The sequence below is a fragment of the Panthera uncia genome, chromosome C2 (genome assembly GCF_023721935.1).
Source record: "Panthera uncia isolate 11264 chromosome C2, Puncia_PCG_1.0, whole genome shotgun sequence".
In the NCBI taxonomy this organism is placed as follows: domain Eukaryota; kingdom Metazoa; phylum Chordata; class Mammalia; order Carnivora; family Felidae; genus Panthera; species Panthera uncia.
In genome coordinates, this window is record NC_064810.1 from 70537565 (window position 1) to 70560816 (window position 23252).

The 23252-nt window shown below is 36.1% G+C and overlaps 1 protein-coding gene across 2 annotated transcripts in view; it reads right to left on the reverse strand.

Moving 5' to 3' along the window:
- The window catches only part of UBXN7 (UBX domain protein 7), a 60077-nt gene that overhangs the window by 12432 nt on the left and 24393 nt on the right, over positions 1-23252 (reverse strand). The window contains exons 4-8 of one of the 2 annotated variants that reach the window (XM_049629481.1): positions 15825-15890; positions 12194-12306; positions 6437-6583; positions 5066-5156; positions 4066-4193 (exon numbers count right to left, since the gene is read on the reverse strand). In XM_049629481.1, coding sequence (XP_049485438.1) covers positions 4066-4193; positions 5066-5156; positions 6437-6583; positions 12194-12306; positions 15825-15890 — 545 coding nt within the window. The remainder of the gene's footprint in view (positions 1-4065; positions 4194-5065; positions 5157-6436; positions 6584-12193; positions 12307-15824; positions 15891-23252) is intronic. The other variant, XM_049629482.1, reaches the window with a different exon arrangement.

A 23252-nucleotide genomic window follows, 5' to 3' on the forward strand; every position in this document is an offset into this window, starting at 1 on the left:
ATGTCAATACATTCAACACCTCAGATAAAACGGACAAAGCCTTGGAAAGACAAAACCTACTAAAAAGCTCATTAAAGAAGTAGTAGATACTTGAGTAGTCCTATATCTATTAATAAGTTGAATCTGTAGTTTAAAATTTCCCACAGACTCCAGACCCAGGTGGCTTTATTGGTGAATGTCATCAAACAATAAGGAAGAAATAAAATCAATTTTACACAAATTCTTCCTGAAAACAGAAGCAGGAAAAAACACTTCCCAATTCATCAAAAGGCCAGCATTAACCTAATACCAAAACCAAAAGAAGGCATTACAAGGAAGACAAAACAAATGACAAAGAAACTATAAACCAATATTCCTTGTGAACATATAGACCCAAGAATTCTTGACAGAATTTTAGCAAATCAACTGTATCCATAAGGAACATATAGCTAACATCAAAGTTAATGGTAAAAGAGTGAATACTTTCACCCCTACACCAGAAGCAAGTTAAGGATGTCTAATCTCACTACTTCTATTTATCTTTGTATTGGAGGTCCTAGTTAAGAAAAAGAAAAGGCATAGAGATTGGAAAGGAGGAAGTAAAATAAGTCTTTATTTGTTGATGACATGACCATCTATATATATATAAAAAATTCTAGGGACGCCTGGGTGGCTCAGTCAGTTGAGTGTCCAACTTCGGCTCAGGTCACGATCTCGCAGTTCACGTCGGGCTCTGTGCTGACAGCTCAGAGCCTGGAGCCTGCTTCAGATTCTGTGTCCTCCTCTCTCTCCGCCCCACCCCTGCTTGTGCTCTGTCTGTCTCTGTCTTTCAAAAACGAATAAACATTAAAAAAAAAATTCTAAGGGATCTACAAAAAAGCTACTAGAACTAGTAAGTAAATTTAGGAAGGCTGCAGCCCACAAGGTCAATATACAAAAACTGTAAAATATTGTTCAGAGAAATTTAAGACTTAAATAAATGGAGAGATACATGTTCATGGATCTGAATACTCAATATTGTCAAGATGTCAATTCTCTCCAATATGATCCATAAAGCAATGCAAATCCAATCAAAATCCCAGCAGCTTCCCTTGCTAAAAGGCAACCAATAGAATGGGAGAAGATATTGCAAATGACATACTGGATAAAGGGTATTCAAAGTCTATAAAGAACTTAACAAACTCAACACCCAAAAAACCAAATAATCTAGTGAAGAAATGGGCAGAGGACATGAAATAGACACTCTTCCAAAGACAATTTCTGGATGGCTAACAGACACATGAAAGATGCTCAATATCACTCATCATCAGGGAAATATAAATCAAAATCACAATGAGATACAACCTTATACCTGTCAGAGTGGCTAAAATTAACAACTCAGGGAACAACAGAAATTGGTGAGGATGCGGAGAAAGGGGAACACTTTTACACTGTTGGTGGGAATGCAAACTGGTGCAGCCCACTCTGGAATAGTATGGAGGTTCCTCAAAAAATTTAAAAAAAGAAAGTGACAAACTGATTCTAAAACTTATGTGGGAACACGAAGGATCTGAAATAACGAAACAACTATAAAGAAGAATAAAGTTGGAGAACTTACACCACGCAATTTCGAGATTTACAAAGCTACTATCACTAAGACAGAGAAAAGTGCTGTAGAGAAAGACATAACATAATCACTGGAAGGAAGAGTCCATAAACCCACACATATATATGATCATTTTTTGACAAAGGTGCAAAGGGCAATTCAATGGAGAAAGGATAATATTTTCAACAAATGGTGCTGGAACAAGTGTACAGCCATATGCAGACAGACAAAAAGCCCCAACTCAACCCTATCCCGACACCATATACAAAAATTCATTCAAAATGGATCACTGACTTAAGAGCTAAAAATAAAAAAAACATGGGATAAAATCTTGGGTTAGGCTAAGATTTCTCAGATAAGAGACAAAAAGCACAAAGTCTAAACGCTGATAAACTGGATTTCATGAAAAATTTAAAATTTGCTCTTCAAGGGGCGCCTGGGTGGCTCAGTCGGTTAAGCATCTGACTTCGGCTCAGGTTATGATGTCGCGGTTCATGGATTTGACACCCACATTGGGCTCTGTGCTGACAGCTCAGAGCCTGGAGTCTGCTTCAGGTTCTGGGTCTCCCTCTCTCTCTGCCCCTCCCCCACTCATGCTCTGTCTCTCTCCCTCAAAAATAAAAACATTAAAAAATTTTTTTAAAAAGCTGTAACTTTTTTTATACCTGGCTGGCTCAGTTGGTAGAGCATGTGACTCTTGATCTCAGGGCTGAGAGTCTGAGTCCCACATTTGGTATAGAGATTAAAAATAAAAAATTTTTTTTTAAATAGCTATAACTTTTCAAAAATAAAATAAAGGCTAACTTATTACAAACATAAAAGCAAATAGATATGCCCACATGACATGCAATGGCTCTGACTGCAGATAATGACACTCTGTACCATGTATGTTGATTTTAAAGAATGGCACTATATCAGACACTACTAGTTTCCTATCTCATATCCAGTCTTCTTTGCTTTCTTAACAGGACCTTAATTGTATTTGTGCAAGAAAATATGTCCAGCTAAAATAAGCAGAACTCTTATCTGTATCTGTTTACTTTTGTACAGAGGCACTACCCCCATCTTCCTTGTCCACGCTTGGATATAATGCCTGGGAGCAGAGCATCTATATTGTGATTGTGTGAACAAGCCAGCAGTAAGGATGGGGGGATGGGAGGGAGGAAGAGGAGAAATCTGGTTTCTTGACATCCACAGAAGTCACATTCTAGACTGCCTGCCTCGACTTCTTGTTGAACAAAGTAGATGTCTTCTTTGTTTAAGTTGAACAAAGTAGATGTCTTCTTTGTTTAAGTCATTATCTGTTGGTGTTTCTCTTGCACACAGTTGATCAATATTTGTAACATTCATAGAATTGTATCAGAAGTGGGGTCTGAGGTACTGGTCACCCAAATCATCCCTATGTATTTGTCCAATGTTATGGTCCCATTCTTTCCCACTAAACGTCTTACTTTTCATAAGAGACCTGGTGAAGTTGTTAACTTAATTTATGTTGTTGTAATTCAGCAACTCACAAGCTCAAGCTCTGGTTTTTGAAAATATCAGCCTTAGGTATGACTGCAAAAGATAAGAAACTCCCTTAGGGCAATTATAAAGACTCTTTGGGGTTTTTTTGCCTTAAAAAAGAATTCTACCTTAGCCAAACTTCTCAGAATAATGAAAAAAACAAACAAAAAAAGTTGAATCAATGTTTTAGTTTTGTACTACTGTAACTACCTCAATAAAAATTCTCTACGGGGAAAAAAAGAATTCTATACCACTCCTTGGCAAGCATGCATCCCATTCTGTGCCTGTGTACTTTATTCTAGGTGATAAACTTAAGGAACAGTTTCATAACTGCATTATATGGACTGCTAAAGTCATATCCTCTAAAACTAATTTTATTCTCACTGCCATCAAACCCAAATAGCTCCTACCACCAAATGAGAGTCCCATTATCTCTGAAGGTCTCTTACTCACCACCAATCTTGACTTTAATTATCAAACAGGTCTGCCCCATAATAGCATATTATAGAAATTAAGTACAGAAATAATCTCTGGGTGGGCCAGGGAGCCAGACCCCAAAGCTATATAACCAGTACTAATGTCCAGCTACACTATGAAAGCTGTCTAGGAAAAATACCATTTCTACTGCTGCTTAGACTTGGATACCAAATGCCTGACATGCTACCCCTGAAGAAGTGGATTCCTCTGTCACCGGGCTTGCTGTTATCAGTTCTCCTACCTACCGGTACACATTCACACTGTTTATTTCTAAATCCAGGTCTCCGGTCACATGCCCTTACCCTAACTGCAAAGGAGACTAGGAATATGAATCTTATAATCTCACTGAGAAGATAGAACACCTATGTGGGAAATTATCAAAATATAAGGAGGGTATCTAAGATGTGCAGCCACAAACTTTAAACTTTTACATTATTACCTTTACTCAAACATTTTTCACAAGATATTTATATGCAATTACACTTAACTGCCCATCACCACTTCTCAGTCATACTTACTGAACGGGCACATTTTTTGGGGGGACTGCTAGAAAGTCCATCCAGTTGCCCATGTTCACCCAGAAATCCTGTCACTTGGTCCAAGAAAGAAGATACATCTAACTGGTGCCACTCTACTAGCTTCTGACCTAAAAATTAAAAACCAGGGTATATAATAAAATCAATACTCTTTCCAAATATTCTCTCATTAAATATTTCTTTTGGTATATGCATAATTAAATTACTGGGAACACACTCCACCCCTCACCAGCCTAAGTTACATAGTATGTTCATAAACTAGAGGATACATTAATTATAATCAATCTAAGAGATTCCTGGCCATCATGACAGGGCAGCTACTTTACCTGCTGATATCATTAACTGCTATTTAGGAAGAGGTTCAGACAAAGCAGTATCTGTATGAAACTCAAATTAATAATAAAACTAACTCTACCCTCTGCTTCTCTGATGGGATTACAACAGCCACTGAACAATCTTAATATTTTAATGATAGAAAACCAAAGGAGATTCCTTATAAAATAACAAGAAAGAAAAAGTTATTCTTTCAAAGGACAAAACTATACAAAAATATAAAAATACTACCATCTCCCAAAGTTACCAGAAACAGACTCCTAAATATATACTTCATAGATATTTAAATATTTCTCAAGGACATGAACAAAAACCCTTCATCTAAAGTATTACAAATAATTTTCGGGATGCATGGGCGGCTCAGTCGGTTAAGCATAGACTCCTGATTTCGGCTCAGGCCATGATCTCACAGTCCAGGGATAGAGCCCTGTGTAGGGCTCTGCACTACAGTGCAGAGCCCACTTGGGATTCTCTCTCTCTCTGCCCCTCCCCTGCTCATGCTCTCTCTCTCTCTCTCTCAAAATAAATAAATAAACATAAAAAAAACCAAATAATTCTGAAACTGGATCCAAGTCAAATATTAAAGGTCAATTATTTAGATAAGTGAAAGAGAAATAAGTTAAAGGCTGTAAGCTGACATAAATCTTACCTGTCCGTGGATCCAAGATAGAAACATAGGGGAAATCCCCTAGCTTATAAAACTGTATGTATCTCTGACCTTCTTCACTGTCGTGATAAACCTGTTAAGTCATTGATATTAAAAAAAAGTGTCAACTATATCTTTGTTAAATATACCAACAGCAATTAATTATCCAAATACGCCTTTGTTAGATATATGGTTGGTATATGTTGGTATATGTTAGATTTTCACTCCTGTCTTAGATAATTAAAGTCATCTGATGTGAACTCCCTCAACTTCCTGCCTTCAATGCCTCTGGAAACTTGTATAAACATATCACTCTGTTCTTTCTCTCTTCCCAGTTCAGAAGAGGTATTGCCCTTCCTGTTGTTATCTGTCCATCCATGTCATTCCTGACTTTCAACCATATACATCTTAATAAATCACAATGTACTATATATTACATGGTTCAAGTGCCTGGCATAATGCTAGGCAAAGAGATAATCAACAAGTGCTGAATAAAAGGTTACCATTCAGAAAAATCATGTTGAATTTAGGGGCCTATAACACATGAGAACAGGCAAATCAATAGCATATCTTGCATTGGGAAAAGAATTAAGTTCATTCAGAAGTTTTTATTTTCAATTTATTTTTCATAAAATAAAAAACCAGAGCAAGATCATCTAACCTTAGCTTGGATCATTTATATAAAAAGAAACTAGAACCAGTAAGACCCTAAGTGATAAATGTAAGGACACACAGATGGGAGTATCAAACTCAAGCTAAAATCTAGGCCTTGGTCAAATGTTTTTCCATTACTTCAAGAACTTCTATATCAGTACTGTCAATTATAGTAGCCACTAGAACATGTGGTATTGAAGCACTTGAAATGTGGCTAGTCAGATACTGGTTAAATATAAAATACACACCAAATCTTAAAGACTTAACACCAAAAAACAAACAAACAACACCACTTCATATTTTAATATTAGTTTTATATGAGAGAATGTGACTTTATAAAAATATATTAAAATTAATTCCACTTATTTCTTTTGACCTTTTTAAATGTGGCTACTGGAAAAATTACTTATGTAGCTCACATTATATTTCTGTTGAATAGTATAGTTGTACATTCTATTGAAATATATCAACTCTTCTGAGATATAAATACTACATGGCTTACATGGGTTGGTTCTTTTTCCTCCTTCCCTTAGGAGTTCTTCATTGCTGACCTTATTTTCACTTGTCCTTACTACTTCAGCCATTATGGGTAGTTTTACTTTTTCATATATCACAATTTAACTGTTAATTTTTTTCCCATTTTATAACCTACTGCCTCCTCCCCAACATCTCATACTACAATAGTAAAATACTACAAAAATTTTGATTAATTCTCCTCACCTGCCAGAAAATGAAATGTTCCCGGATAATATTCTTCACAGCTTCATTGCTCCACACATCACGGTTGAGGCACTGGCATGCAAAGTCTTGTACATTTTGAATGTTTATCATTAGCCACTTATTTTGCATCTGGCCGCACTCTTTGGCCTGTAGAGTAAAGTTATATAACATTTGTCAGAAACACTTTCCATTTGGTAACTGATATGTTTCAGAATTCAGAAGCTGTCCTCATATAAATACAAAATTTTTTCTCAAATATGACATCTAGAGTTTTCAGTATCTATACATTAATTTGAGTATATGTATGTAATTATAAGGTTCATTTTCAAGCATTTTTCAAATTTAAATGAACTGCTTTTCATTTATACACTGTTATTATTCTAATGGCTAGATTTTTTTGTACATTAAACATCTTTACCTAAAAAAGATTCCACAAACTAGGTCAAAAAATCATGTAATTCTATCATACCATCTCTTCCAATCCTTATCCACAAATATCTCTCCTTTTAAACAAATGTAAGCAGTATGTGTCTATTGCTATTTTATAGAACTACCCTAGACATTTCAGTAAAAGCTGTTGAGGGTTTCTTCTCTTGGGGTTACTATTCCTAAGAATGGGTTTCAAAAATGAGATCACAGGATCACAGACTATTTCAGAATGATCTCCAAGACTCCCCAATGTATAATACAAATATCAATCTTGAGTATGTACTTTTTGCCTCACAGTTCCTCATTATCACAAAGACCTAAGAAATGTTGATGAACAGGAAAAGAATGGCACAAAAGCAAATGAGCAAATGCTACCTCAAACCTCTGCACAGGAAGTGAAATGAAAGCCATAGTTTTGAATAATTTTGTCCTGGAACAATATTCTTTTCCTAATTAATTTGACATGGGAAAATCTTAAGAATCAATTAACTCAGATTAATAACAATTGAAAAACATAACATTTTGAAAGTATCATAAAATGCAAAACTAAGAATATCTTCTGTTTTAAGGTTTATGCAATCTTGAAAATACTATTATCCTATTGTTTTGTATGAATCCCCCAGAGAAAATCATTTTCTAATATTCACTACTGATTCCACAAGTGAAAACCCAAGTTCTAAAAAGAATTATCCATGTATTTGAGTCAGGAAGCTGTATTCAAAGGCTTAAAGTATATAAATATAATAACTCCTTGCTCCTAGGACGTAGTAGTGCCCCACTTACTTCCTTACCTATAGCATGCATACAGATTTCATAAATGAGTAGTAAGTAATTATACTGTTTTAATGGAAGAAAAACTATTTGAGAATAAAGAAAAAATTAACACACAAGGTAAATTTACATCTGCCTCGACTACAGCACTTGACAAGGAAAAAAATGTGTAACGTCAAAAATAATAAAAGTCCAGGGGAGCCTGGGTGGCTCAGTCGGTTAAGCATCTGATCTCAGGTCAGGTCATCACAGCATGGTTCATGGGTTTGAGCCCACGTCAGGCTCTCTGCTGTCAGTGCAGAGCCCGCTTTGGATCCTCTGCCTCCCTCTCTCTCTCTCTGTCCCTCCCCAGCTCGTGCGCTCTGTCTCAAAAATAAATTTTAAAAAGCTCAGAGTTTAAAAATGATGCATTCATTTGATTTCTATTTTTCAAAAATTCATTCATTCACATTCATGCTTTCATTAGTTCAGATTCATTCATTCACCAAGTATTTGAGTATCTACTATGTTTCAGGTACAGTTATGGATGGTGGGTATAGTAGTTACCAAAACACAAAAACCCCTGCCTTCTTGAAGCTTACATGGGGCAAAACCTTGTATCAGCCAAAACATCTGAAGATCTGTTAAGAAACTACTGCTAGAAGGAAGGAACCACAGAAGATACAAATTTCATGCAAAGCAACATCTGGACTAACTATAAGAGAGTCTTAACACAATCTCACTTAGTATACAAATTATATGAGTCAAGGGCTAGAGGTGTAAGTGGACCATGGGACAATGATGATCTTCCCTCTTGGAATCTATTAGGCTGTTCTGAGTCAATATTTAAAAGCCATTACAGGGAGACGCAAGGGTAAATATGGCTACACCAAATAGGTATGTGATGGGATTTATCATGACAAGGCAGAAACAGTAAAGACTAACCTCTCTCTCAGTCCCAGACAGATCAGGAAAGTATGAAAAACAAGGATATAGAGGAAATTATATATATATATATATATATATATATATATATATATATATATAACACTAAGAAGGAATATACACAGTACTTTTTTATGGAAATGTTAATTATTTTTATTCACATTTATAGCAAGTACTTTTGAAATTACTCTTAGTAATTAGGACTAGGTGCACGTGTAACTGAATGGCAACTTTAACAAATATGCATTAAGGAATATCAGGGAAATTGTTCTGACTCTTTCTGTACGATGTACTCCAGATTATGCCATTCAATCATTTAACACAGATTTAATGAGGGCCAACCATGTACCAGAAACTCTCCCAGGCACTGTGGAACAGTAAATAAAACAAAGTCCCTGTGTTCATGGAACTTATGGGCTAGTGGAGAAATAAGAAAACCTAAGAAATGTTCTGTTGCCCAGGTCAGATCATTCATCCTAAGTGCTATGCTCACTCAGTTCCAGCTACACGGGTTTTCTTGGCTGTATCAGAAATAGGCCTAGATATTTCCAATATCAGTACCTTTACACTTAACTATTTTGTCTGCTCTTCCCTTGGACATTCCTATGATTCATAGTCCTTCACTCTATTCAGATTTCTATCAAATCTCATCCTTTCATAATCTTCCCTGATCTTACTATCTAAAATAGTTCTATCACAATTATAGACATATGTGAAATTTATGAAATCAATCTTGCTTTTAATTTCCATTAAGCACATTTGTACCTTTAAAAAAAAAAAAAGTTTACTTATTTATTTGGGGGGAGAGAGAGAGAGAGAGAGAGAGAGAGAGAGAGAGAATCCCAAGCAGGCTCCGCATGCATGGTCAGAGCAGAGCCCAATGCAGGGCTTGATCCTGTGAATTGTCAGATCAGGGCCTGAGCCAAAATCAGGAGTTAAGACAATTAATCAATTGAGCCACCCAGGCACTGACAGTGCAGAGCCTGCTCGGGATTCTCTCTCCCTGCCCCTCTCTTGTGTGCACGCATGCACACGTACTCCCTCAAAAATAAACATTAAAAAAAAAAAATAGCCCTCTCTCCTTCCCTTATTCTATTTTTCTTTCTCCCAGCAAGTATTATAACCTGAAATTTTTCTTCCTCTCTCCCTCCCCTTCTGCCTCTCTCTCTCTCTATATATATATACATACCAAACATACATATAAAATATATATATATATACACTAAATATATGTTATATATTATGTTTTTTATTTGTTTATAGTCTGTTTCTCCCCCTAGATTATAAACTCTTTGATGGCAAGAACTCTGTAGAGCTTGTTTATCACTATCTCCCTATGGCAGAAACTGCGTATAGGTACCAAATACCCATTTTCCCCTTCTCCCTCTTAGTAACAGAGCCTCCAATTTTTGCTAAGCATCTGGATTTCCTAGTGTCTCTTACAGCTATGTGTGGCTATGTTGTTGAGTTCTGTTTAATGGGATGTGAACAGAAGTGAAATGTACAACTTTTAGGTTGTGCCTTTCAAGGGAAAAAGTGTGCCCCGTCCCCCCCTTCATGCTGGCTGGAAAGCAAACAAGGTGGTGAGCTATCTTGAATCATATGAACAGAAGCAAGCAAGACCTAGGAAACAACAGTGAAATGCAGAAAAAAACTCCACTCCTAATAACTTTATATAGCAGAACCACTAACAATCTGGACTTCTATCTTGTTTTAAGCTGTTTTTTTTCTTCCTGGTCTCTCTCATATGCCGTCAAATCTTTATCCCAACAAATATAATCCCCATTACCTAGAACAAGACCTTGTAATAGAAGGCTTTGATAAATAGTTACTGAGTGAACAAGTGAATTAATCCATTTCTCATTTGGTTAGCATGAACCAGAACACTTGAACATACTCTACCTCTAGTTACACTAAGAAAGTCCAGTTTCTGAACCTGTAAAACTGTAGCTCAAATCTACATCTAAAATGGTTCCCAAACATATGGCTTTTGCCTGAGCAGCCAGTGTCCCTCTAATTTTTAACATTCACCTCCTTAATCTTCAGTGACTTAATTTTGTATATTACCTCCCTAATTTTTATAAAACTAATGGATTTACCACTAGCCATAATTAAATGCCTACCTTTTGTGGGAGTGTTTATATCATTTAAAGACTTGTAAACAATAAAGCTTAATATTATCAATAAATAAAAGATAAGATTGCTGCGAATAATATAGGTCATGAAATACAAAGAAAAACAGGTCATATAATAACTTAAAAGTGAATCAAACTTCAGAGGACAAGATCAAACAAGATTCACATTTTCCCTCAACGAACAAGCATCAAAGTAACTGCTATTATGAGCCCAAAGTGATCAAACGAAATCAAACTCAGAGTTATTTCATTCAGCCCTGAGCAACTCAGAAGCTACTAAAAATGGGAAACATGGCAAAACAAACTCAAGTCCTTTTTGCCTTTTATATTGCTGCTATTCTCTCAATGGCTGAATTATCACCAGAACAGTAGAGAGGATACACAGCTACCATATTAAGATCACAAGGCAAAGAAAGAAAACATCTTTGAGCTGACTAATGAACACCAAAAACTCCCTCAATCAACTCTAGTCTTCTTTACACGACAAAAAGAAATGCTTGTTTGGTCAAATCACCATCATTTGGATTTTCTGTTACTTGCAGCCAAACACTCTGAGATTTTACAATTCAGAAAATTAAAACTGAAGAATGGGCTTACAGTTAAATTTTTAATCCTGAGTATTTCATTTAGGCCACTATACGAATATGTCAAAGTACAAAATCTTTTTAAAAAATCAAGCATAACTCACTTCCAAATATGTAGCTACAAACTTCATTTTTGTGATTATTGTTTGACCCACTTTATCCTAACAGATAAGACTTACCTAAAATTTAAGTGATTTACATCTATGGAAATGCTATTCTGATTCAAAAGAGCATTAACATGCTAGTCAACACACAAAAGCAGCTGTTTGAACACTTCAAGAGAAGGATATTTAAAATCCTAACTAAACTCATTTGTTTAACAAATACTATGTTTCTATAAAATACCATAAGCTGGGTCTCAATGATTACCAAAATAAAAAGAAACATGTTACCCCTGCCCTCATTAAGCTTATAATTTAGCAGACAATCAAATAAACCTGCTCTGGAAAGTTTTTCTTTGGCGTTAGCCAAATTAAAACCAAGAACTGAGGGAGAATATATTCTGCAACTACATAGATACTCTTTTAAAATATAATAAGATTCCCATAGAAATATGGGCAAAAGATACCTAAAATTCACAAATGGCCAATAAACACAGGCACACTAGTCTCAGTACTAATCAAAGATACACACAAACTAAAACACATTAAGATTTTTTTCAAAAGCTACCAAAATGGCAAAGATTCTAAAGTGATACCACACAAGGGTAATAAAAGGATTTTTATCAAATCATCTCATTTACTGCTGGCATAAATATAAATCATGTAAACTTTTAGGTATCTCACACTTGTGTCATACTTATTAAGATGCCGATTCTCTATGTGCTGGAAACTTTTTTGTTCTTAGAAAGAAAAAAATGGCATTGAAAATGCAAAAGGATTCATACCTAAGGCTTAAAATTTCCAACAACTTACTGTTTCAAAGCTGCCTTTATGCATCAAATCAATGGGTGGCCGGAAAAGATCTGCAAGGGTAGTCAGTTTCTTATCTATTGCTCCTCCATTTCTTAATTCCTGTTCTTGCCGAACTGCAGCACAGGAGGATAAGGAAATTTCAGTTAGCCAGAAAATAAAAGCCGTGCATCTAGAAATATAAAAAACATGCATCAACTGCAAGAATTACTGAACAACATGCCTGACCCCAAATGCAAGTGCAAATATCTAATGCTGATTCTAAAAACAAACAAACCCCAAAACAAAGCAAGGTGGGGAGGGAGTCTTAAGACTTAGCTGGTGCTCTCAATCCAAATGTAAGGAAGGATAAAAGCTGAAAATTATAGTAGAGTCACACAATGAAAATATTTCCTTTTCATATTCCAAACCAAGTTTAGCAGAGGAGAAAACTCCATCTCCATTTATCCAGTTCAATGATCCTAATGTATCTGCCGTTTCTAGCTACATTCCCAATCTTCAAAGATTCTGACAGTAAGAGAACACCACCACCTGTTGTCACCTTCTCCTGGAAGTGCACGGGCTTCCCTGATGACCAGAGTTAGTCTGGGTTCCCCTTCAACTCTCTCCAAAGTTACAAGCCCTATCTGTGCTTCAGTGAGCTCATTATAAATCAACTACAAAATCAAGCATGGTCTAATAGTTTTTCACATATTCTCTAAACAACTTTCCTTTTAAGATTCCATTGCTAAATCAGTACTAAATCCTCTAAAAGAATAAGGCCAAGAATCTCATTCTGACTTAACTCCACAGAAAGATATAAACCTATTCCAAAAAATTATAGCCAAAATGTTAATAGTGGCTGCTTTGGGTGGTGTGGCTTTTTCCTGTTCTGTTTTTCAATACACTACAATAATCCATTTTCATTATGGTCATTCCTTTAAACTGACAGCTATCGGGATTTTTTTTTTTTTTGGCCAATTATTCAATTATTGTTTTAAGTTGAAATATAGTTGACACATAATATTCTTTTACTTTAAGGTGTGTAACACTGATTCAACAATTATATACATTACAAAATGCTTATCACTGTAAGTGTAGTTACCTTTGTCACCATACAAATTATTACAGTATTAACTGACTATATTCTCAATGTTGTAGTTTTCATCACCGTGACTTTTCTGAGAGAGAGCGAACAAGTGAGAGAGCACACCCACATGCATGAATGCAAGCAGTGGGTTGGGGAGGAAGGGAGAAGAGGGAGATGGAGAATCTTAAGTAGGCTCCACGCCCAGCACAGCCTGACATGAAGCTTGATCTCACGACCCTGGGATCATGGCCTGAGCCAAAATCAAGAGTCAGACACTTAATGGACTAAGCCACCCAGGCGCCCCTGTATCTCTTAATCCTCTTCATTTATTTCACCTATCCTCCCATTCCCCTTTGGCAACTACCAATTTATTCTCTGCATGCAGGAGTCTCTTTTTGCTTGTTTGTTCATGTTTTTTTTTTTAGATTCCACACGTAAGTGAAATCATATGGTAGTTGTCTTTCTTTGACTTATTTCACTTAGCATAATATCCTCAAGGTCCATACATGTTGCTATGAATGGCAAGGTTTTTTTTTTTTTTTAAACGTTCATTTATTTTTGAAGGAGAGAGACAGAGCATGAGTGGGGGAGGGGCAGAGAGAGAGGGAGACACAGAATCTGAAGCAGGCTCCAGGCTCTGAGCTGTCAGCACAGAGCCCACCACAGGGCTGGAACTCACAAACCGTGAGATCATGACCTGAGTTGAAGCTGGATGCCCAACTGAGCCACCCAGGTGCCCCAGTTTCATTCTTTTTTGTGCCTGAGTAATATTCCATTGGTAATACCGTATCTTCTCTACCCATTCATCTATTGATGGGCACTTAACGTTGCTTCCATATCTTGGCTACTGAAAATAACGTTGCAATAAACGCAGGGGTGCATATTTCTTGTTTTCTTAGAATAAATACCAAGAATTAGAATTACTGAGTCAAATGGTATTGCTATTTTTAATTTTTTGAGAACCTCCATATTTTTTTCCATATGCTGCACCAATCTACAATCTCATCAACAGTGCACAAGGGTTCCCTATTCTCCACATCTTTGCCAACACTTCTTATTTCTTGCCTATTTGGTACTATCCATTATGACTGATGTGAGGTGAGATATCAAGACCTTGGGGGAAACCACCTTTTTCTTTTATTATAGTCAACATTTAAGTGCTCGTTCAAAAGCTGATTAACTTTGTAAATTACCAGATTTCTTACATTTCTCCATCACTCTTATTATTCTATCATCAGTTAGGTTAGCATTTGTAACAGTTCAGCTCAAGGGGAAGTTAGTAACAATCACAGACTGAATTCACAATTTCCTTTTAAAATAAGGTATTTCAGGGGCGCCTGGGTGGCTGAGTCAGTTGGGCGTCCAACTCCTGATTTTGTCTCAGGTCATGTTCTCACAGTTTGTGAGTTTAAGCCCCATGCTGCTAGCTGGCAGCACAGAGCCTGCTTGGAATTCTATCTCTTGCTTTCTCTGCCCCTCCCCTACTTGCTATCTCTCTCTCAAAATAAATAAAAAATAAACATAATAAATAAATATATAATAAATAAAACTGAAATGAAATAATAAAATAAAATAAGGTGATTCCTGGGATATCTGGGTGGCTTAGTCAGTTGAGCATCCAACTCTTGATTTCGGCTCAGGTCATGATCTCACAGTCATGAAATTGAGCCCCAAGTCAGGCTCTGTGCTCAATGCAAAACATGCTTGGGATGCTCTCGTTCTCTGCCCCTCCCATGCTCTCTCTCTAGAGATTATTCTATTATCTCTATTATATCTCTCTCTCTCTATTATATTATATCTCTATATATTATCTATAGATAATATCTATATTATATATATATAATATAGATATAGATACTATATAGATATATCTCTATGTCTATAGATATCTATATTATCTCTCTCTATATATATCTCTCTATTATCTCTATTATATCTCTATATATTATCTCTATTATATCTCTCTATTATCTCTATTATATTATTACTATTTTAGAAAATAGTAATAATAAAAAAATAAATAAAAATAAATAAAATAAAATAGTAATAATAATAATAATAATAATAATAAGATAAAATAAAAATATTTTTTAAAAATTTAAGGTGATTCGTGGGGTGCCTGGGTGGCTCAGTCAGTTAAGTGTCCAGCTCTTGATTTTAGGTCATGATCCAGGATCGTGAGATCAAGGCCCATGTTAGGCTCTGTGCTAAGCATGGAGGCTGCTTAAGATATTCTCTCTCCCCCCCTCTCTCTCCCTTCCTCCCTCCCTTCTCTCTCTCTCTCTCTCTCTCTGCACCCCCCCACCCCCTCCCCAATTCACACACACTCTCTCTAAAATAATTTAAAAAATAAATAATAAAATAAGGTGACTCCTTTGATTAATCATCTTTTTCCTTAAAAAAAAAAAAAAAACACCTATATAAAACAAACCAGGATCTTGACTTGTAGCAGAGTGTATGGGTGCTTTTCCAACTTGTGGTTTTCTATGTGGGAGAGTGAGGGGAGAGGACAGAAGAGAGAAGAAGGAGGAAGAGAGAGATAATAAACTGGCCCAAGATACCTACTAGTTTCAGTTTGAAAATCTCGGAAACCATCAAATATTGAACGTGCAGGCCGTCGTCTTTTAGGAGCTTTAGGGGAAAAAAATAGAGTTGATACAGAAATTTAAACCTTTATTTTGAAACAACTCTAAAAACTTCCTTATCTGTACATCTTGCTTTAAAACACTCATAGATTTATAAAGGTGTCCTCTTCAAAAAATAAAATATCTTAAAACCTTTAAGTCATTCATACACAAAAACTCAACCATCTTCAGCCCAACCATTTTGTTTTACAAATAAGAAAATTAAGGCCCAGTTAAGAGACTTAACCAAACTTATGTAAAAGACAGGAAGAAAGAAGATTTTGAGGAGGACTCCCCCTGGTGATGAAGCTATATACGTGCTGCAAATATCTAATTTAGGTTAGCCTAAGGAATCGGACTACCCTTTAGTTGACATTTAAGTACCTAACTTCTAATCCCTAATATTATATATTCTTAGTGAGTGGATTCACAGAATTATAAACACCAAAAACATTTTTAATTTTGGAAAAAAATTTTTTTTCCAGTTACACAGTGGTTTAATGAGAGGAAAGTGAACAGAACCAAGGTCTTCTGATACTCAGTCTATATTACCCAATCCTTAAGTATTTTATAGATGAAGTTTAGAAAGCAATAATAAAAATGTTATCTTCCTATATGCATATGTTCAAATAATTTGCCAGATCATGTATGTGCATTACAATAAACCAGATCATTTATATATAGTAAACAAGGACACTTAACAATTCTTAAAATATGGGTAACAATTATTAAATTGACTTATGGCATGCTTGGCCAGCATGTAAACAGAACAATGCTTTGCGTTAATAAATGATAAATTGAGCAGTGAGGTTAGATACAAAGTATAAAAGTCCTCCACCCATGTCAAAGCATCTTTCCCAAAAGTCTGTGTATGTCATTATATAATTCTCTCTAAGAGCAATGGAATAAAAAAGCAAAATGCAGAACCATATATTTTAAAAACTCGTTTTTGTTTAAAGTATTATTTGTCTGTATATAATTTATGTACTTTTGTGTATTTATGTTAAAAAATCACAATATTATTTCTAGGAAAAGAGATGTGATTAAGAAAAGGAGAAAGAAACTTCCATGTTTTAGTTCTGTATTGGATTTTATTTATATTGAATTTGTTTTAACCAAAAATTTTAAAATTTAAATACTGCAGTATTTTCTCCTCCCTTCAAGCAGCAAGGAATGTTATTCAATCTTGGAACTATTTTTAATCAAGAGTTCCTATTTCAAATGTATGTTTCTGGCAAGAATAATATGGCCTGTCAAATAATGCCTTCTTAAAACTCATTATCAGATACTTTTTAACCATAACAATTAAGAAAGTAAGGGTATCAAAGGATAAGGCATAGAATGGCTGCCTAAAAAGAGCATATTCTGATTGGGGAGGTAGCATATAAAAGATAGTTTTCTTCTACTTTTAAAACTGCCAAAGGCAGGCCACTCAATATTCTACACTATTTCACACACACATACCCACTCTCTTCCCATTTTAGCCCGTTTCTGTTAGGCACCTGATGTCTCCTACTTCCTCTTTTGCTAGCCTTGAACCCCAACCCCTTTGATTTCTTGCGCTCGTTATCTGCTCCTATTTGTTTCCTCCTCATTTATGCTAAGTCTAACCTAGAATCTGTCCCCAGAAAAAAAATAAAAGGGGCGCCTGGGTGGCTCAGTCAGTTAAGTGTCAAATTCTTGGTTTTGGCTCAGGTCATGATCTCAATGTTACGAGATTGAGCCCTGCATTGGGCTCTGCACTGAACATGGTGTCTAGTTACGATTCTCTCTCTCCTCCCCCTCCTGCCCTCTCCTCTGGTCACCCTCTCTCTCTCTAAAAAACAAAAACAAAACCCAAAAACCGAAGAACCTCTCCTCAGTCCACACACAACACACCTCTAGTACTAGGATCATTATTATAGACATACCTCAGAGATAATGTAAGTTTGGTTTCAGACCACCACAATAAAGCAAATATCACATTAAAACGAGTCAAATGAATTTTTGAGTTTCCCAGTGCATACAAAATTTATGTTTACACTAAAGTGGACCATAGAATAATACAGAATTGAACTACAAGGCTCTTATATGCAGATATTTTTCAACAAATACAGAAAAATTTTTCTTATGATTTTTTAATAACATTTTTTCTCCAGCTTACTTTTTTGTTAAGAAAACAGTATATGATATATATAACATACCAAATATGTGTTAATCAACTGTTTATGTTATTGGTAAGGCTTCTGGTCAACCGCAGGCTATTAGTGAAGTTTTGGGGAGAGTCAACAGTTATATGCATATTTTCAACTGCTTGGGAGTCTGCTCCCTTAACCCTTGAGCTGTTCAAGGAACAACTGTATACTGTAGTCCATTACGTGTGCAATAGCACTGTCTTTAAAAATGTACACATTAATTTAAAACATTTTTCTTGTTGGGGCACCTGGGTGACTCAGTCAGTTAGGTGTTCAACTCTTGATTTCAGCTCAGGTCACAGTCCCAGGGCCATGGGATCTAGCCCTACATTGGGCTCTGTGCTAGGCATGGAGCCTGCTTAGGATTCTCTTTCCCTCTGCCCCTCTACCCCAATGGCACCCTCTCTAAAATAAAATTTTAAAAAATGTATTGCTAAAAACTGTTAACCATTGTTGGAGCTTTCAGCAAGCTGTAATTTTTTTTTGCTGGTGAAGGGTCTTGAATCTATGTTGATGGCTGTGAGTGATTACAGTGGTTGCTGAAGTTGGGGTGGCTGTGACAACTTCTTAAGATAATAAAGTCTGCTGCATAAATTGACTCTTATTTTCACAAATGATTTCTCTGCAGCATCCAATTTTGTTTGACAACATTTGAGATGAACTTCTTTCAAAATTGGGACTCAATCAAGGGGCGCCTGGCTGGCTCAGTCAGTGGAGTGTGCAACTCTTGATCCTGATTGAGGTTGTGCGTTTGAACCCCATATTGGGTGCAGAGATTCTTTAAATAAATAAATAAATTTTTTAAGAACTGGAGTCAATCCTCTCAAACCCTGCTACTGCTTTATCAACTAAGTTTATGTAATATCCTAAATCCTTTGTTATCATCTCAACAATCTTCACAGCATCTTCACCAGGAGTAGCTTCCATCTCAAGAAACCATTTCCTTTGCTCATCCCTAAGAAGCAACTCCTCATCCATTCAAGTTTTATCAAGAGATTGCAGCAATTCATTTACATCTTCAGGCTCTACTTCTAATTCTAGTTCTCTTGCTATTTCTACCGCATCCGCAGTCACTTCCTCCACTCAAGTCTTGAAGTCCCAAAGTCGTCTATGAGGGGTTGGAATTAACTGCTTCCAAATTCTTGTTAATGTTATTGTGACCACTTTCTATGAATCATGAATGTTCTTAATGGCATCTAGAAAGGTAAATCCTTCCTACGAGGTTTTCAATTTACATTGCCCAGATCTATCAGAAGAATGACTGTCTATGGCCTTATGGGATTCATTTTTTTAATAGTAAGACTTGAAAGTAAAAATCACTCCTTAATCCATGGGCTGCAGAATGGATGTGTGTTAGCAAGCAAGAAGACAACATTAATCTTATTGGACATTACCATCAGAGCTCTTAGATGACCAGGTGTGTTGTCACTGAGCAGTCATATTTTGAAAAGAATCTTTTTTTCTGAGGTCTCAACAGTGCGGTTAAATATTTGGTAAACCACGTTGCAAACAGATGTGCTGTCATCTAGGCTTTGTTGTTCCATTTACAGAGCTCAGGCAGAGCAGATTTAGCATAATGCTTAAGGGCCTTAGGATTTTCAGAATGGTAAAGGAGCATTGGTTGCAACAAGTCACCAGCTACAATAGCCCCAAACAACAGAGCCAGACTCTCCTTTGAAGATCTGAAGCACTGACTTCTCCTCTCTAGCTATGGAAGCCCTAGATAGCATCTTCTTCCAACAGAAGGCTGTTTTGTCAACACTGAAAACCTGTTGCTTAGTGTAGCCACCTTCACTAATTATCCAAACTAGATCTTCTGGATAACTTGCTATAGCTTCAACATCAGCACTTGCTGTTTCCCTTTGCATTTTTATGTTATGGGGATGGCTTTTTCCCTTAAACGTCATGAACCAACCTCCGCTAGCTTCATATTTTTCTTCTGTAGCTTCTTCACCTCTCGGCCTTCATAGAACTGTAGAGGTAGGGCTTGCTCTGGATTACACTTTGGCTTAAGGGAATGTTGTAGCTCGTTTGATCTTTGATCCTGACACTAAAACTTTCTCCATATCAGCAATAAGTTATTTCCCTTTTGTATAATTTGTGTGTTCAATGGAGTAGCACTTCTCATTTCTTTCAAAATTTTTTCCATTGCAGGGTGCCTGGGTGGCTCACTTGGTTAAGGTTCTGACTTGATTTCAGCTCAGGTCATGATCTGTTTGTAAGTTTGAGCCCTGCATCTGGCTCTGAATCGACAGCGTGGAGCCTCTTGGGATTCTCTCTCTCCCTCTCTCTCTGCCCCCTGCCCCACCACCCCCCACACACGCTCTCTCTCAAAAGAAATAAACAAACTTAAAAATTTTTTTTTTTTCCTTTCCATTCGCAACTAGGCTAACTGGAATAGGAGGCCTAGCTTTCGGCCTATCTCAGCTTTCAATATGCCTTCCTCACACAGCTTAATCATTTCTGACTTCTGATTTAAAGTAAGAGATATATGACTTTTCCTTTCACTTGAACACTTAAAGGACATTGTAGGGTTATTAATTGGCCTAATTCCAATATTGCTGTGTTTCAGGGAATAGAAAGGCCCAAGAAGAGGGAGAGACAAGGGAATGGCTGGTTGGTGAATCACTGTATCAACCAAGTCCACCAACTCATAAGGGTATGGTTTGTGGTGCCCCAAAACAATTACAATAGTACAAAGATCACCATGACAAATATAACAATGAAAATGTTTGAAATATTGCAAGAATTACCAATATATAACACAGAGACACGAAGTGAGCAAATGCTATTGGTAAAATGGCACTGATAGACTTGTTCAACACAGGGTTACCACAAACCATTCATTTATTTAAAAAAAAAAAAAAAAAAAAAAGACAGTATCTGCAAAGCACAATAAAAAAGGCATGCCCATACTCCCACTTGCCTCTTCCATATGTGGTTTCCTGACTCTTCCAAACCATCTGCTATACAGCAAACATCAGTCCTTTGTATTCTCACTCTACTGCCCACATACCAGGAGTGCTGGTCACTGAGGTCAAAGAGGCTAAGCTATAAAAAGCTAATAAAAGATTCAAGAGGAGCTTCATAGAATAGGGGAGTGGGACAGGTAGAGAATAAATATTTAGTAAGAAGAGTGGCACTGCACACATTTCACAAATCCTTATTAACAACTGACTTAAGAGAAGATATCTGGATTTTCAGATCCACTTCTGCATTCTATCTGTTGTTATTCTCAAAGTTCAAATAAATGAAAAAAATTAAAATTCAACCTAACACAGATACATAGTTGTAAGGGGAGGAGTATTTTAATAGTGTTTTAAGATCATTGTGAATATTCTCCTTTGATACTCAACTAGTGGTAGCTTCTTAAAGGTTAGTTGCAGCATGGAATCTAAAATCTTATCAATGAACTTTTCATTATCTGTTGCAATAAAATCCACTGGTCTATGTGGTAAGCAGTCTCTAGGATGGCCTCCAATTATCCCAATCTTTGATATTCATAACCTGTGTGTGAATATCTTGAATATGGGCAGGATGAAATAGAATGTGGCAGAGGTGATGTGATGGGAGGTCACTTCTAAGATTAGATTACAAAAAGATGGTGGCTTCTATAATGGGCTGCCTTTTATTGCTCTCTCATTTGCTCTGTGGTAAGGAACTGATGTCTCCAGCCAACCAACAGCCACATGAGTAAGCTTAGGAGATCCTCCTCTATTCAAGCTCTGAGATGATTATAGCTCTGGCTGACACCTTGATTACACCCTGTGAGAAAGTCTAACCAAATACACCCAGCTAAGTCACTTTTGGATTCCTGGACCATAGAAACTGTGAGATAACAAATGTTTGTTGTTTCAGGAAGCTAAATTTTGGAGCAATTTGTTATACATCAATAGATAACTTTTATGCAATCCATCTTACTGTCTGAATAGATCTTTTACCCATGCACAATTTTGTAATATGGTATACTGGTCATTTGAATATATTCGTCACAGCTCTTTCTGCCCATGGGTCCTGTCCCTGTGCTTTATTAAAACCATCCTTTTTGCACCAAAAAAAGAAAAAGAAAAAGAAAAAGAAAACATTTGTTTACTGAGTTATGCAAACATTCCAAACACCAAGCATTTCATTATACAATAATAATTTAAAAATCACCATCTGTTAAGGCCACCACTACTCTTATCAGAAAGCTTTTAAGTATTGGGAAGCTATCAAGCTCATAATTATGGATATCAACTTGCTAAAATCCTAATTTCTGCCTGAAAGCTCTTTTTTTTTTTTTTAAATAACTGGTAACAAATAATGTCAGTTGTTTGTCTTAAAGCAGTAATAGGCTTTTATTCACATTCAAGAAAATGTCTGCCAAATGCTGAAGTCTAAATCACCATAGTTTGTCAGGAATTTTTCAAGTAAAAATAATGTTCCATGACAGAAGCAGCTAGTTTAGCTCACAACTCAAACAACTATACAAGTGCTTTTCCTTAAAGTAATCACAGTACTTTTCAGTATGCAGAAGTGCTTTATGCATACCCTATTTCATAAAACAGAGTGGTTTAAAAAATGTATACTCAGGGGTCAAGATTTAATGAAATTAATTTATACTGCTTCATCAAGCAGTACTGCTTTATTTATTATTAAATAAAATAGGAGTTCTTTTTAATTTTTATTGTGAGTATATAGCAGTGAAGACTTTACAGTTTGGTGCCACTGTCCTGTTTCAATTAAGATGCAGCAGTTTGATTCATCATTGCTTTTGAACCATCAGTCCAAATGTCAATAATGTAAAAAAGGCAAATAACTTATGAAAATAATTTTGACCTCACACACACCCAGACCACACTTGAAATCAATACTGTCATAAGAAGAAAACAGTACTCCAAAGACCTTTATCAAGTTAATAAGGTCTAATATGAAAGTTAGGACTAACTTCCTAACTATATAGTCATTCTCATCCCCTGTTTGCTGTGTATCAAACCTGAGGGAAAAGAAGGAAATGGTTCCAAATGGAACTCTTTGGCCTCTCTACAATGGTAAAACAGCACAGAAATTTATTTCCTGTAGTCTACCCCACTCAGAAATCCTGCCTTATTCCTTGCAATAAAGAAACGATAAAGCTTCCAAGGGCATCACCCCCTCAATTCCAAAATCCATTCATAACATTTATATGAAAAAAATCATGAACAATATTTTATTAC